The 15970-nt window shown below is 44.2% G+C and overlaps 1 protein-coding gene across 1 annotated transcript; it reads left to right on the forward strand.

Annotated features, from left to right (window-relative positions):
- The first annotated feature begins 7699 nt into the window (after positions 1 to 7699).
- Positions 7700 to 8194, forward strand: LOC120700771. The gene has a single exon (XM_039985000.1). The coding sequence runs from the start codon at positions 7700 to 7702 to the stop codon at positions 8192 to 8194; it is 495 nt and encodes a 164-aa protein (XP_039840934.1).
- The last annotated feature ends 7776 nt before the right edge of the window (positions 8195 to 15970 follow it).

Here is a 15970-nt window from a genome sequence, read left to right on the forward strand (position 1 = left end):
GTTGGAGCAACGGCTACAAGACTTGGTGGCCTATATATATGCCTCACCCCGTCCATTTGAAGTGTGCTGGAGTTGCTGAACATCCCAAACACACCCAAGAACATCTCCAACCACCATAGAGCTTCATTGTACATCATATAGGCTTAAGCACACTTGTGAGAGTGCTTAGTGCTTGTTTAGGGATTAGTTCTTGCGAGAGCTCCCTTGAGAGAAGTCTTGCTGCGGCAAGCAACTTGTGATCTGTCGTGTGACCCTCCGTCTTGGTGTGGAGTGGCAACGACACTTTGTGCGGGGGAAGAGGAGGCCCCCTCCTTGGTGGAGAAGCTCCGTAGTGGATTTCGGCCGGGTGACCGAGAGAGACGGTGGCGGTGCACGAGACTCGGTGTCTTGTGGGCACTTGCCTTTGCTTGCCGGCATCGCCATTGGTGGCGTAGTGCAAGACGGTGATCGGAAGAGCCTCGGTGTCCCGTGGATGTAGGCGTTTATGCCGAACCACGTTACATGACCGTGTCTACTCGGGAGTTTGCATCTCTCTTGCACTTACCTCTTTACTTACCGCATTACGTTTCCGCACTTACTCTACCTTGCATTCATTTACTTTCCTAGTTAGTTTGATTAGGATTAGCTAGGTTGCAAGTCTTTTTAGGGGTAAGTAGAGAGTAGCATAGATAAACCTTAGTCATAACTAGCATGCGTAGGACGTGTTAGGTTTATCTTATGCAAGTAGTTTGAGCCCTAGGTTAAAAAGCGATTAGCGACCCTATTCACCCCCTCCCCCTCTAGGGTCGGACACCCCGGTGATCCTTACAAAGGAAGATGCACCCAAGGATCAAGACCAGGGCCCACCTATCAGCTGTCCAGAGGATGGCAGGCCCAGGGGAGTGCCATTTGGGCTCGGCCGACCCCCTGGGTCGCCCGACCCCCTAGTGGGCCAAATCAGGCCCATCTTTCTGCTGCAAATTCCCACAGCTCCCCTACATCTATTTCGGACGTGCATAGTACCACCTCGCAAGTCTAATCGCGGATCCAACTTTGGAGAGGCTACATAAGGAGGAGGAGAGCACCCCATTCAAGACAACACCATCATGTAGATCGTGTGCTCCATTGCAAAGACGAGGCGCTGCCTAGGCTAGTGCTTAGAGTAGCAGGAGCGTGAGGAGTAGTTCGGAGGGGCACCGGCTTGTCAGTGCTCTTCTCCAACTTGTACCTCTACGGATGCTGACTTCCTCTATTATGAGTAAGTTAGTATTTATGATTCTTGTATTGCATAGTACTTTCGTATGGGTGAGATCAGTTCTCTTATTCGCGGGTTCGTCGCTCCGTATTTATACGGAGTGCTGTAGTTTGCTACAGGATATCAGACGTAGTTAGACTGCAGTAGTAATCAGTAGCATAGACGTGGTGTCTAGGTGTTGGCGCTCCTTAAGTACCCATTTTATCCCTTGTTTATCCATGATAATGGCATGAATTTAATATCAAAATCACTAACCGTCCTAACCCCGGCCTAATTATTGGTCATTTTCACATTTGCACATATATTTTGGAGGAACTTCGTTTTTGCATGTTTTTGGCCTATTTTGGAGCATGAAATGACGAGGCCCGTGATCGAGCGCTAACACGGAGAAAGATGAAGGCCAAAGCCCAAAGGAAGGACCAAAGCCCATGTTGATTCGATGCCCATTCATGCACATCCATCCTCCAAGAGAGCCCAAAGGACCAAGCCCACGAAGATGAGATCAAGATACTTCGGGATTAAGCAAAGCAAATGAAGATTTAAGGAAGGATTCCCTATCCTATCCTTTCCTCAAAGATGTCTCCAAGATAACGACGTCCAAAGGGGTGCAATCATGAAGAACATAAACTCTAGAAAATGCGAGGAGTCTACACGCAAAAGATAAGACCGAGGCGGGCCCGAAAGAGGGTAGGCCAGCCGGCCTAGGCCCATGAGCCGGCCGGCCTAGCCCGTTTCTGAGGCGGTTCGGCCTCCCCTTCGACCGGTGGCTTCCTCGGCTCATAAATAGCTCGCACCTTATTCAACTCGGGGCATCCATCCACCCAGAACTCGACGAAAACCTGGGGCCAAGACCAGAGGGAGACGACGGCCGCCGCAAGTCTTCGAAGTTGTCTAGGAGATGGCTTAGGCTGCCCCTAGCTGCCATGGCCTCCTTGCGTGGTTGTGCCATGGCGGAGTTCATGAGCTAGTTGGATTCATTGATGGTGTGCACACGGCGGTGATGATCCAAACACATCTATTATGTGAGTAATGATAATCATGTCTTCCGAATCTATTAGCGATCATGTCTCTCCTTTTTTATTTTGTTCTTGCCTTGGGTGCGCTTATTCCTAGATCTATTCTCGAGATAGATTGCATGGGGTGTTCTTGTAGCTATGGTGGCTAGGAGTTCATACCGGATCTACCCAAGGGGGTTCGACACGTCTAGCGTGCTTCGGGGTGCTTTTGTCCAAAGGGAGCGTCGTGACAGGGCATGGCCTGAGTAGAGGGGTTCCCGAGGGGTTGGATTGGAGGTTTTTATTTAAGGATGCTATTGATTGAGATGCATGATTTATTTGCTCGTTAGCTTGAACTACAACTAGATGACGATAGGCCTAGTCATGTCTTTGGTTTTGCTATGGTTACGCCTATGTTCATGGATGAGATCAACCTTTACACAACACTCATATCTATTAAAGGTTTACTCTATATGTGCAATTCATGCTTCATGTTAGGATAGATCCGTTAGATTAGATGGAAAACCTTAGGTAGTTCTTTGTCGATCCACGGATTGATAAACCTTGGGGGAGTACTCTAAGGGAAAAGCTACCACGATCCGTGCGCTTGCGGTACATAAATTGGGGCGCTAAGGAGCGTCAACACTAGGCTAAGGGTTACCTTCGTTTGCCTTATATCCCACGGTCTGTGAGGTAGGCTGCAGGTGGTGACAGCCCTGTTGGTCCTTAGTAGCCCTCCACGTTCGGATATAGCGTAGAGCCGTTGGCCGTAGTCTCCTAACCATTTCAGGGGTAAGCCGGTGCCCGAAGTGAGTCTTACCCGAGAGATCGACCTTTAACTCATCTATAGTGCTACCGCAGGAATCCTCTCCAGCCTTGCCACTTAATCTTGGTGTGTCCTTGGGCCGACTGAGTTAGGAGTTAGTGCACACACGTTCCCTGTGGATACGATACCCTTGAATACTCATGGGTGAAAGCTACGACGGTATCCGTGCGCTTGCGGATTAATTCGCATCATTAAAATACCCAACAAGCTTTCTGGCGCCGTTGCCGGGGAACGGTTGTTGTTCTAACTCTGAACCTAGTTGGTCCTCGTATATTTTCAAAACAAAAAAATATGTTTTCTCTTTCTTTAGCTCTACCTCACCCCTGCTACCCATTCTACTCTCGTATCTTTTTGCTTTTCTTATCTCTACCTCTACCCCTGCTACCCTTGGAAGGTTATCCTCATACACACCTTCCGTCCTTGTAGGGTGAGTCTTTAAAGACATCCTCTCTGAAGTTAGTTCCTCATCCGGCTACTTGATTCACCCTCGTGCCTTACCAATCAAATCGAGTGAGACAAACTCCCACCCTTATCCTCGATTTTCGATCGATGCCAATCAAATCAAGTGAATCAAAATTCTCATCTTGTTCCTTGATTATGATTGATGCCCGATAGAAGTTATGTTCACACTTCATGAACTTCTATTGGAAGCTTAGGAAGGATTGCTTTGCCTCCATGTTTATCTTTGATGAAATGCGAAGCTTCCTACCTAAGGAGGGGATGAGTTGAAAGAAACTCATTTCCCTCATGACCGAACTTAGAGTCGTTCATTTGGCCCACAGAGTTACACATCCTCTTTCTTTACGCGGCCATGAACATTCTTGAGTTTTTCTTTCCGTAGATCAGGCCACTCTCTTCATGAGCATGAAATTTCATCACAAAGATCATGCTCCTCCTTGACATCTCCAAGTTCTTTTGTGCCAAGTCGCTGCGAGTCTTATGATCATCTGAGGGTTAATGCCCTTTAGGATGGTTGTATTTGGTTTTTCTTATCATAATATCTATGCAGGGCTCGTTGTTGTATTTGTGCACTAACCTTGCAACTCGAACAACTATAAATCCATAAATGGTGGTGAAGCTGGGAACTACATCACCATGGTAGCTGCAGGATGAACCCACATGGTCGAGCTTGCGACCATAAACAAAACACTGCCGGGAGGTAGCCCGGATTATCTTTACAAAAAAAATAATAAAAAATAAAAAAATAAAATAATATCTTGTGCTTCAAGCACTTCTCACTTTTTATTTGAATAAAGTTTAGACTTCCCGGTGTTCAAAATTGGTAGAGTCCTTTTTATTTCCACCTTTGTTTTTCTTTTGAATAAAAATAGGTACAAGAATAATTGTGGGAGAGATCTCTCAAAATCATCAAATGCAAACTCGTTCGAGATCTCTCTCCCAACATGTTGCACAACATCGATAGTCCAGCACGCTGAGGACCAGGGCAGTTCCCTCTTCTTCCTCAACAAACGATGGTTTGTGCAACACTACCCTCAAACTCCCTATTTCTTGAGTTTAAACAAATTGCATGTTGATCACTAAAATTAAACTCAATGAACATATGCCAATTCGCCTTGTGCACTCCATGCGCTTCCATGAATAAACTTGCATACTCTTTATTCCTTGCATTCTTTCAAGTTCTTGTGAACATATATTCTCACAGGAACCCCATGCTATCTAAGTAATTGACTAATGTGATATGATTGGATGAATGGAACCATGCTCTTCCTTGCAAAGTACTTGGGATTTCTTTTCAAAAAAAAATCATCAACAGCTTGTCTCCTCAAATTAATGAAATCCTACCAAAGCCAAAGTTAGATGTTCATGCTCAAACCTTCTTATGCGGTTTGACTTTGCTTTGAGTTTTGTCAAATTCTTTGACCCTTATTAGAGACTTGTCATATTCTCATGATCAAGATCACGTAGACGTCCACTCACAGATAGCAAGCATTTCCATCCACTCACAAAATAAAACTCCATGACATACCATGACTCTTTCTCTCTAAAGTGACCATCAAGGATGTGGACTATGCAAAAAGAAATAAAAGATGCATACCCAAAGAAGGTATGCCACATGCCCACAAGGCATGTCAAAAACAAAAAAAAGAGAAAGATAGTCCACATCCATGGAAAATAAAGAAGAGAGATGGATCATGCAAAGGAGTTCATTCACCCTAAAAAAAATCCCACACACTTGCACATCTTGATCAGAGTGTATGACTTGTTTCTACTTGGATCATGTTTTCGACTTAGCAATATAAGCAAAGAAAACATGCCTCTTTACTCCTACCCTAAGCTCCACATAAGCCTAATTAGATGATAGGAGAAAAGAAGGCAACAACTTTGCCTTGGTGAGGATCCGATACAAAAAGAGTGATTTGAGAGGTTAATTTGAGGAGCAAGACTATTCTTTTGTTTCAAAATATAAAACCCAAGTTTCTAAGCAAGAAGAGCTAGGAACCTGAAGTCTGCATCGTTCCATTCTTCAATTACCTAAGAAAGCATGGTAGCCACTTCAAAATTCACAGGACTAGAGAAAGCTTGGAATAACTTGTATGCAGGTTGCATCCAACGAGTGGCATCCAACTTAGTCCTTTCTCCTTCACTCGAGGACAAGAAAAGGCTAAGTGTGGGGGTGTTGTTGACGGCTGTTAAGTCCTAAAATCAGCCGTCAACTCCTGCAGCTTTTCATGTTCAATAATCACCAAACTTAGTTATAGGGCTTATGACTAATCAAATTCCACGAGTTTTGGTGAATTATCATTTGCAGGCACCCACAACTGTAAAACGAGGAAAACACAAGTGAACAGAGAAGAAATGCACAGAATATTTTGCACCTGTGTTTCACTTACAAGAAGGCCCACAAACTAGATGAAATGGGCACGACAAGGAAGATGCACCCAAGGATCAAGACCAGGGCCCACCTATCAGCTGTCCAGAGGATGGCAGGCCCAGGGGAGTGCCATTTGGGCTCGGCCAACCCCCTGGGTCGCCCGACCCCCTAGTGGGCCAAATCAGGCCCATCTTTCTGCTGCAAATTACCACGGCTCCCCTACATCTATTCCGAACGTGCATAGTACCACCTCGCAAGTCTAACCGCGGATCCACCTTTGGAGAGGCTACATAAGGAGGAGGAGAGCACCCCATTCAAGACACCACCATCATGTAGATCTTGTGCTCCATTGCAAATGCGAGGCGCTGCCTAGGCTAGTGCTTAGAGTAGCAGGAGCGTGAGGAGTAGTTCGGAGGGGCACCGGCTTGTCGGCGCTCTTCTCCAACTTGTACCTCAACGGATGCTGACTTCCTCTATTATGAGTAAGTTAGTATTTATGATTCTTGTATTGCATAGTACTTTCGTATGGGTGAGATCAGTTCTCTTACTCGCGGGTTCGTCGCTTCGTATTTATACGAAGTGCTGTAGTTTGCTACGGCACCGTATAACTTCATCCAGCGATGTTATACGGTGCTGAATGTTGGCCTACAAAAAGGCGACATGTCCAGCAACTGAGTGTAGCAGAGATGCGGATGTTGCGGTGGTTTTGCGGGCACACAAGGAGGGATAGAGTCCGGAACGAAGTTATTCGGGATAGGGTGGGGGTGGCACCAATTGAGAAGAAACTTACCCAGCATCGGCTGAGATGGTTTGGACATGTCCAACGGAGGCCTCCTGAGGCGCCGGTGCGTAATGGGGTTCTTGAGCGGGTCGATAATGTAAAGAGGGGTAGAGGTAGACCTAAACTGACGTGGGATAAGTCGGTTAAGAGAGACCTTAAGGATTGGAATATTTCTAAATAGATAGCTTTGGATAGGAGCGCTTGGAGACTAGCTATCAATGTGCCTGAACCTTGAACTTATTTCTTTCGGGTTTCATCTCTAGCCTACCCCAACTTGCTTGGGAAAAAAAAGGTTATGTTGTTGTTGTTGCTGCTGCTGCTGATGCTGTAGTTTGCTACGGGATATCAGACGTAGCTAGACTGCAGTAGTAATCAGTAGCATAGACATGGTGTCTAGGCTAAGGGTTACCTCTGTTTGCCTTATATCCCACGGTCTGTGAGGTAGGCTGCAGGTGGTGACAGCCCTGTTGGTCCTTATTAGCCCTCCACGTTCGGATATAGCGTAGAGCCGTTGGCTGGAGTCTCCTGACCATTTTAGGGGTAAGCCGGTGCCCGAAGCGAGTCTTACCCGAGAGATCGACCTTTAACTCATCTTTAGTGCTACCGCAGGAATCCTCTCCAGCCTTGCCACTTAATTTTGGTGTGTCCTTGAGCCGACTGAGTTAGGAGTTAGTGCACACACGTTCCCTGTAGATACGATACCCTTAAATACTCACGGGTGAAAGCTACGACAGTATCCATGCGCTTGCGGATTAATTCGCATCGTTAAAATACCCAACAAACTGGCGGCACTGGGAAGACTTTTCTTTACAGGGCCCTGCTCGCTAGAGTGCGTAGTGAGAACAAGCTTGCTGTGGTGACATCTACATCTGGTGTTGCCGCCTCCATCATGCCCGGTTGAAGAACCGCCCACTCACGCTTCCAAATACCACTTACTATTGAGGATTGTGGATTATGTAGCTTCACGAAACAAAGTGGTACTGCAAAGCTGCTGCGGGGAACATCTCTTATAATTTGGGATGAGGCTACAATGACAAAGAGGCAAGCGGTGGAGGCTCTTGACAAAAGCTTGAGAGATATAATGGATCGGCCGAAGCTGCCGTTTGGTGGGAAGATTGTTGTTTTCGGTGGAGATTTCAGGCAGGTCCTCCCTGTTGTCCGGAAGGGGTCGAGGGCTCAAATAGTCAATGCTTCGCTGCGGAGGTCGTACCTTTGGGATTGGATGTGGCATCTAAAGTTGGTGCGCAACATGCAGGCACAGAGCGACCCATGGTTTGCAGATTATCTCTTGCGCATCGGTGGTGGAACAGAGGAGGTAAACGGTGATGGAGATGTCCATCTCCCGGATGATATATGCGTGCCTTATACTGGAGATGGTAAGGATCTTGATAGATTGATGGAATGCATATTCCCAGAGCTGAATGAGAACATGGCAAGCAAAGACTACATCACTTCGAGGGCGATTTTGTCAACACGAAATGAGCGGGTGGATATGATTAATATGAAGATGATCAGTAGTTTTTAAGGGGACGAGATGGTTTATCATAGCTTTGACTCTGCAATTGATGATCCACATAACTATTACCCCTCGGAGTTTCTTAACACCTTGACCCCAAATGGTTTACCTCCACACATGCTAAAGCTTAAGATCGGCTGCCCAATCATATTGCTTAGAAATATCGACCCTGCGAATGGACTCTACAACGGAACGAGACTGGTGGTACGGGGATTCGCAAAAAACTCAATCAACGCTGAAACTGTATTGGGCCAGCATGCTGGAAAGCGGGTTTTCCTTCCTCGGATACCCTTATGCCCATCAGATGATGAGATGTTCCTGTTCCAGTTCAAGAGAAAGCAATTCTCTATTAGGCTCAGCTTTGCCATGATGGTTGACAAAGCACAAGGGCAAACTATTCCCAACGTGGGGGTGTACTTGCCCGAACCCGTGTTCTCACATGGTCAGTTGTACGTTGCGCTATCTAGAGCAACCGCCAGATCAAACAGTAAGATCCTCGCACTCCCACCTAATACTGACGAAGGCGACAAGGAAGATGAAAACAAGGATAAGAAGAAATCCCAGAAGAAGGACAAGAGAAAACCAAGTGTGAAGGAGAGAGAAAAAAATGTTGGATAACGAAAAGAAAAAGAGACCGATGAGAAATGGTACATACACAAAGAATATTGTGTATAAGTAGGTCCTAACGCTATAGATGAGCATCCGCCTTCATCATGGTTCTATAATTTGCAGCTCTAGATTGCAATGTCCTTGCATGCTACTATCAAATCTGTAAATTCTTCAATTGGTACCAAACAGTGTAAGTATCAAAAGTTGTAAAGATTGTTGTTGTGTTGTAAATTGATCTGGGATAATATGTCCGAACAAAATGCTGCATATCACTGCAAGTCTGCAGCTTTCTTACCGCTGATTACACGGGCCAACTTCATCATCGATCTGTTGACATCGGACTTGAATTCTTATAAAAGTTTACTTCCTACGGATGTAAAAAATTATCTTAGCCGCATCGTAGGAAGAGATATAAAATAGAATGTAGTGTACACTTGTTTGAATATTCAGTTGACCTTGGTGACAATGGTGAATATTTGTTGGCATATTTGCATCTTTTTATAATTGAATCTTTAACTCAGACTGTTGGTATCCAGTTGAATGTTTGATTTGCATTATAATTTGTTCTTGTATACTCTTTTTTTGCGTTAAGAAAATTAACTCCCGTAGCAACGCACAGGCATTCAATTAGTACTGTATAAAGTGCTAAGCTTTGCCACATTCTACAGTAGAAAATAACCCTGCAGAAATATCTCTGCTTCTCATCATTGGTATCTAATTTCAACTTTTTTTTAAAAAAAGTCTAATTTCAACTTCAAAAAAGGGAATACCGGCAATGTTTCTCCATCGCCAGAAGTGCCGAGGACCAGGTAGGCATGTAGGATGTAGCATTCCCAGCAAGTAGCACTAGTGTCCGTCTATTTTCCTCCGCCAGAAAAGGGAGAGATGCCAAGTATCTTCAGTCAGTGCAGCGGTGCCGCCACTGCTCACCGAGATGCCGCTGACCCGCCGTGCCGTCGCCGTCGGCGCCCACCCCACGCCGCCGGTGGACGGCGCCGCCCGCTGTTCGTAGCATGACAAGGAGTACAAGGTAACTCGTTGCTATCCGTGATCGTGGCGTGGACGCACGCGCATCCAGCTCGGTGCATCAACAATGATTTCGTGGACAGCTATATTTGCGCACGAACACTTATCTTTTTCTCTTTTTTTTTGGACGCAAGGAGCATTATCCTACTGATGAGATTCTGATCCACAAAAGGAAAAAAAGAAAAAAGAATTTACGGACGACGATTTAGAATTCAGTTAAGTAGCACGCTTGCGCTGGATAATATTCACTGAAAAAAAAATGCATACCTTTTCGCCACACAAGTGCTAAACATTTGGTGCGGCACTGAGGTTTAATATTAATTTAGTCCAATAATTTACATTTGCTTTATTAATCAGCAAGTCCAATAATTTACATTTGCATTATAATCAGAAAAGAAATTTCGCAATTATTTCGCAAAAGAATATGTGGCAGTCTCTGTCCCACGTAACAACTTGAGCGCCATGCCGAAGTCATAATTCATGACTAATACTATTATATCAATCGAATATAAAAAAAATCCAAATCGGGAACTACCCTCATTTTTACGTGAGGCCTGAGTCCACCTCATTTCGTTAGACTGTCTCCAACAAGAGTAAATTGCACTCGGGGTCCTCAAAGTTGTCCGGCAGTTCCACCTAGGTTCCTAAACTCTCAAATCGTCCATCTAGATCCCTAAACTGTGTTGAGTAGTTCATCTGAGGTCCCAAACGTGCCACGCGAGCTTCCAATGCCGACGTGGTTCTTTAATTTTTTGATCAATGTCCTCCCATCCTATCGGTGTCCGGACCTTGCGGTCTAGCACCAACTAGTAATAATGCTGCTTACCCTAGTCTCTAAATGATTGATGCAAGGGAAAACACAGTGACTCCGGGGTTATCTTGTACCGAGGTGCTTGTAGTAGAGGGTACAAGCCTGTGCGGGAGAGGGAGAGAGGCTCCCAAGTCCCTGGGTGTGGTAGAGGTGATTGAGGCGAGTGCCAATATAGGAAGAGTGTGTGTGCCTTTGTGCGACTGCGTTCTGGCCTCCTCCTTTTATAGACTAAGGAGAGGAGGGTTACCATCCCCGCAGTTTGGAGCTTATAAGTCATACTCCCTACCTTTCATGAGTTTCTAGAGATTACCCACTTCTCATAGACTATGACCAATAGTCAGACTCATATAGGTGTATTCCTTACAGATTTTCCTTAGGACAACATCTTTGTTTTAAGAAAGCAACTCACTTATTTTAAAGAAACCACATGGAACACATTAAGGTATAAACCAACCTACCATACAGATAAGAAGAAAAATGCATCTTATACACGGAATGAGCATTTTATAAAGGTTCTCTCCTCTCAGTCAGACTTTAGTTTGTTTTATCATCCTACTTCACGGGATCTCTGATCATATAGAACAGGTTACCACTATAGAATGACTCATGCGCGTCTCATGCCCAATTCCAAGGATGCATTGTCTATCACATTTTGTGAAAGACCCTTTGTGAATTGATCTGCCAGGTTCTTCGCCGTTTGAACATAGTCCAAGGCAATAACTCTGGAGTTTTTCAATTTTCTGACAAATTTCAATCGACTTTTTACATACCTGGAAGACTTCATATTGTCCTTAGAACTGTTGACCTTGACAATCATAGTTTGATTATCACAGTTCCTTAAGATAGCCGGTATTGGTTTTTCAACTATCGGCAGATCTATTAGGAGCTCACGAAGCCATTCAGCCTCAACAGTGGCGATATCTAATGCTGTGAGTTATGTTTCCATTGTTGATCTCGTTAAGATGGTCTGCTTGCAAGACTTCTAAGTAACAGCACCACCTCCAAGTGTGAACACATATCCACCTGTGGCTTTTATTTCATCTGCAACAGAAATCCAGTTTGAATCACTATACCCTTCTAGTACCCTAGAATACCCAGTGTAGTGAATTCCATAGTCCATTATTCCTTTTAGATAGCGCATAACTCTTTCAAGAGCCTTCCAATGATCATCTCCCGGGTTTGAAACAAACCGGCTCAATTTGCTCACAGCAAACGAGATGTCAGGCCTTGTTGCACTAGCTAAATACACCAATGAACCAATAATCGGAGAATACCTCAGCTGATCTTTCATTATTCGTTTGTTCTTCCTCAGAACCACACTGGCATCGTATGGTGTTGAGACAGGTTTATAGTCACTGTAACCAAAGCGACTTAAAACTTTCTCCACATAGTGAGACTGTGTAAGAGTCGCCCCACCATTACTTTCTTTTACAAGTTTTATATTAAGGATAACATCAGCTTCTCCCAGATCCTTCATCTCAAAACTTTGAGATAAAAAATCTTTGACTTCCTTAATCACAATAAGGCTTGTCCCAAAGATTAGTATGTCATCCACATACAAGCACATAATCACTCCTTCAGCACCACCAAAATGATAGTACACACATCTATCAGCTTCGTTTACAACAAAGCCCACAGATGTTAAAGTTCTGTCGAACTTCTCATGCCACTGCTTAGGCGCTCGCTTGAGACCATATAAAGATTTCAGCAACTTACACACCATTCCTTTTTGACCTTTTGATACAAAACCATCTGACTGATCCATATTGATCTCCTCCTCCAACTCTCCATTAAGGAAAGCTATCTTAACATCCATCTCGAGAAGACCATGAGAGGCTGTCAAAGAAAGTAACACTCGAATTGTAGTCAATCGGGCAACAGATGAATAAGTATCAAAGAAATCTTCTCCTTCTTTCTGGGTATAACCCTTGGCCACAAGTCTAGCCTTGTACTTTTCAATAGTACCATCTAGCCTGAGCTTCTTTTTGAACACCCACTTACATCCTACAGGTTTGCACCCATAAGGACGTTCAACAAATTTCCAGGTTCCATTAGACACAATAGAATCCATCTCAGTCCTCACTGCTTCCTTCTAATAGTCAGCAACAGGAGATGAATATGCCTCTCCAATGGTTCTGGGAGTATCATCCATGAGGTATACAATAAAGTCATCATCAAAAGACTTTGCAGTCATTTGTCTCTTACTCTTTCTAAGAGTTTCATTGTTATCCTCCTCAGGATTATCCACAAGTGTAGGTTCACTGTGTTCTATCGGTTCAGTAAAGTTATCATTTTCGATAAACTCTGGCCTAGATGAACTTGTTTCATCTCTCATAGGAAAAATGTTTTCAAAAAATGTAGCATCTCTGGACTCCATAATAGTACCAATATGCATGTCAAGTACTCCAGATTTCACTATTAAAAATCTATAACCAATGCTGTGAATAGCATAATCTAGAAAGACACAATCCACAGTTTTAGGTCCAAACTTATGTTTCTTGGTTATTGGCACACTGACCTTGGCCAAATAACCCCATTTACGTAAGTATGAAAGTGTTGGCATTTTCTTCTCCCATTCCTCGAATTGTGTTATTTCTTTATTCTTTGTAGGAACACGATTTAGGACATGACATGCAGTCAATATAGCCTCACCCCACCATTCCTTGGAAAGTCCCGCAATATCTAACATGGCGTTAACCAAATCAGTTAGAGTGGGGTTCTTTCTTTCGGTAACCCATTTGACTGAGGTGAATAGGGAGGCATCCTCTCATGAATAATACCATGTTCTTCGCAGAATGAAGTGAAATTATTTGAGAAGTACTCGCCACCACGATCCGACCTAACTCTTTTTATTTTTCTCTCAAGTTGATTTTCTACTTCAGCTTTATAAATTTTAAAATAGTGCAAAGCTTCATCTTTTGATTTCAACAAATAGATGTAACAATATCTAGTGCAATCATCGATTAAAGTCATGAAATATTTTTTACCACCTTTTGTCAATACGCCATTCATTTCGCACAGATTGGAATGAATTAATTCAAGAGGTGCCAAGTCTCTCACCTCGGTAGCCTTGTGTGTCTTGCGAGTTTGTTTTGATTCAACACATACGTGGCACTTAGAATTTTTGACAAAGGTAAATTTTGGAATTAAACTCAAATTAGCTAGTCGCATCATACAACCAAAATTAACATGATAAAGCCTCGAATGCCAAATATTTGATTCATCAACGTTAATAACATTGTTCACAACTTTATTACAATCATCTGACAAAGACAAGCGGAACAAGCCTCCGCTATCATAACCTTTTTAAATAAAAGTACCAAATTTAGACAAGACACATTTATTGGACTCAAAAACTAACTTAAAACCATCTCTACACAGTAGAGAGCCGCTGACTAGATTCTTCTTGATAGTGGGGACATGCTGCACGGTATTCCCCAAAGTAAACTTCAGATTCACCTTACCAACACCAAGAACACGCGCATGTGATCAGTTCCCCATCAACAAGGAGGCAGTCCCTCCGACCTGGTAAGAAGAAAATAAAGAAGCATCAGCATACACATGAATATTAGCCCCAATATCCACCCACCACCCGGGTGAACAAAATACTGAAAGAATTGTAGGTAATAAATTACCGTGCCCCAATATTCCTCCAGCCTCGCTAATGACCATGTTGGCAGAATTTTTGCCTTTGCGATTCGGACACTTTGCAGCAAAGTGGTCCGGACTGTCACACACAAAGCAAGTTCCCTTCTTCTTCTTGAACGTGGATGTTTGCTTAGTCTTTGTTTGGTTCTGCAGTGGCTTCTTCTTGTTCTTTGTGGGAATCGTTCTTCTGAACATAGTTGGCACTTGAAGTTCCAACTATTCCTTTTCCATGTGCATCTTTTGCTCTCACCTTCTCTTCAACATCAAGAGTCCCAATGAGTCCGTCAATGGTGAACTATTGCCTCTTGTGTTTTAATGAAGTAGCAAAATCCTTCCAAGAAGATGGCAGCTTAGAGATAATACCTCCGGCCACAAACTTATCTGGAAGTACACATGGAGTCTCTTTGCTGCAATTTTTGAGATCTTTTGCCAGCGTATGCATTTCATGAGCTTGTTCTTCCACAGAATGGTCTTCAACCATCCTGTAGTCCAGAAATTGCTCCATGATGTACAACTCGCTGCTGGCATCAGAAACTCCATATTGAGCCTCAAGAGCATCCCACATTTGTTTGCCAGTCGTAAGACAGATATATGTGTCCACAAGATTTTCAGCAAGCATGCTTATGAGACAACCTCGGAAGAGGTTATCAGAAGCTTCGAAAGCACTCTCCTCCTTTGGAGTGTACTGACTAGGTTTCCCCTCTGTCACATACATCACGCGCATTGCCGTAAACCACAATATAGCCCATTCACGCCAACACTTGTAATTGGAACCAGTAAAAGATGGTGGTTTGATCGATGATGGAAAGCTAGCTACCGAAAGCCTATTAACAAAATCAGGTTTTTGGATTGTTAGAAATATAGGCACTTTCAGACATAATTTAATTCCAAAATTAATTATGTAATTAAGCAATATTCCCATGACTACAGTGAGTGAAACAAAGCATGTGCTAGTGTTCAGAATTAACACAAAAATAAACAGAATGAAACACATGAGTTTCAGACTGTACTCCAAGGCGGGACCAGTGCCGGAGGCACCGGGTGCGCCGTTCCTATGACTGTATATTGTGTCGGTCAGGGCTGTTCGATGTAGCCGACCTTAGTCGTTGCAGTGCAGATGGCCATCGGGAAGTAGTCGAGACGATCTTGATGTTCACTTGGGGAACACAGGTACGACCACCGGGATGTAGAGGACGTAGACGTTCGGCCACCAGGAAGTAGAGGACGTAGACGTTCGGGGAGCGAGCAGTCGCGTCAAGATGCTCCCCAAAAATCTGATTGCCCCGCTGTCCCGAGCAGGATCTCAGCGTTGCAGAGGTTCCGGAGGCCTACTCTCGCCAGAACTGTGTGCGCAGTTCCAGCGATGGGAATGCAGAAAGCAACTGAGGGAGAAGGGAGAGGTCTCCTAAGCAGGAGTACGTGAGAGCTTTAGAGTGTGGTGTTGGAGACACAACACTCTCAACCCCTCAGGTACTCTCGCAGCTTGAGAGTGTTTCTATTGCAGCCAGCTGCGAATCGAGGTGCTTTTGTCGATCGGGGGCCAGTTGACTCCGACTGATTTTCAAAATCAGTGGTAAAACATTGTTAAGAACTGACCTACCTACAATGGTGGTGATCCTAGCTTGCAGTGTTGTTGATCCTGGTGGCGTTCTTTGCGGGGGCGTCTATTCATAGCACGTGCGACTAGTAGT

Source organism: Panicum virgatum, chromosome 3K (assembly GCF_016808335.1).
Source record: "Panicum virgatum strain AP13 chromosome 3K, P.virgatum_v5, whole genome shotgun sequence".
NCBI classification, from domain to species: domain Eukaryota; kingdom Viridiplantae; phylum Streptophyta; class Magnoliopsida; order Poales; family Poaceae; genus Panicum; species Panicum virgatum.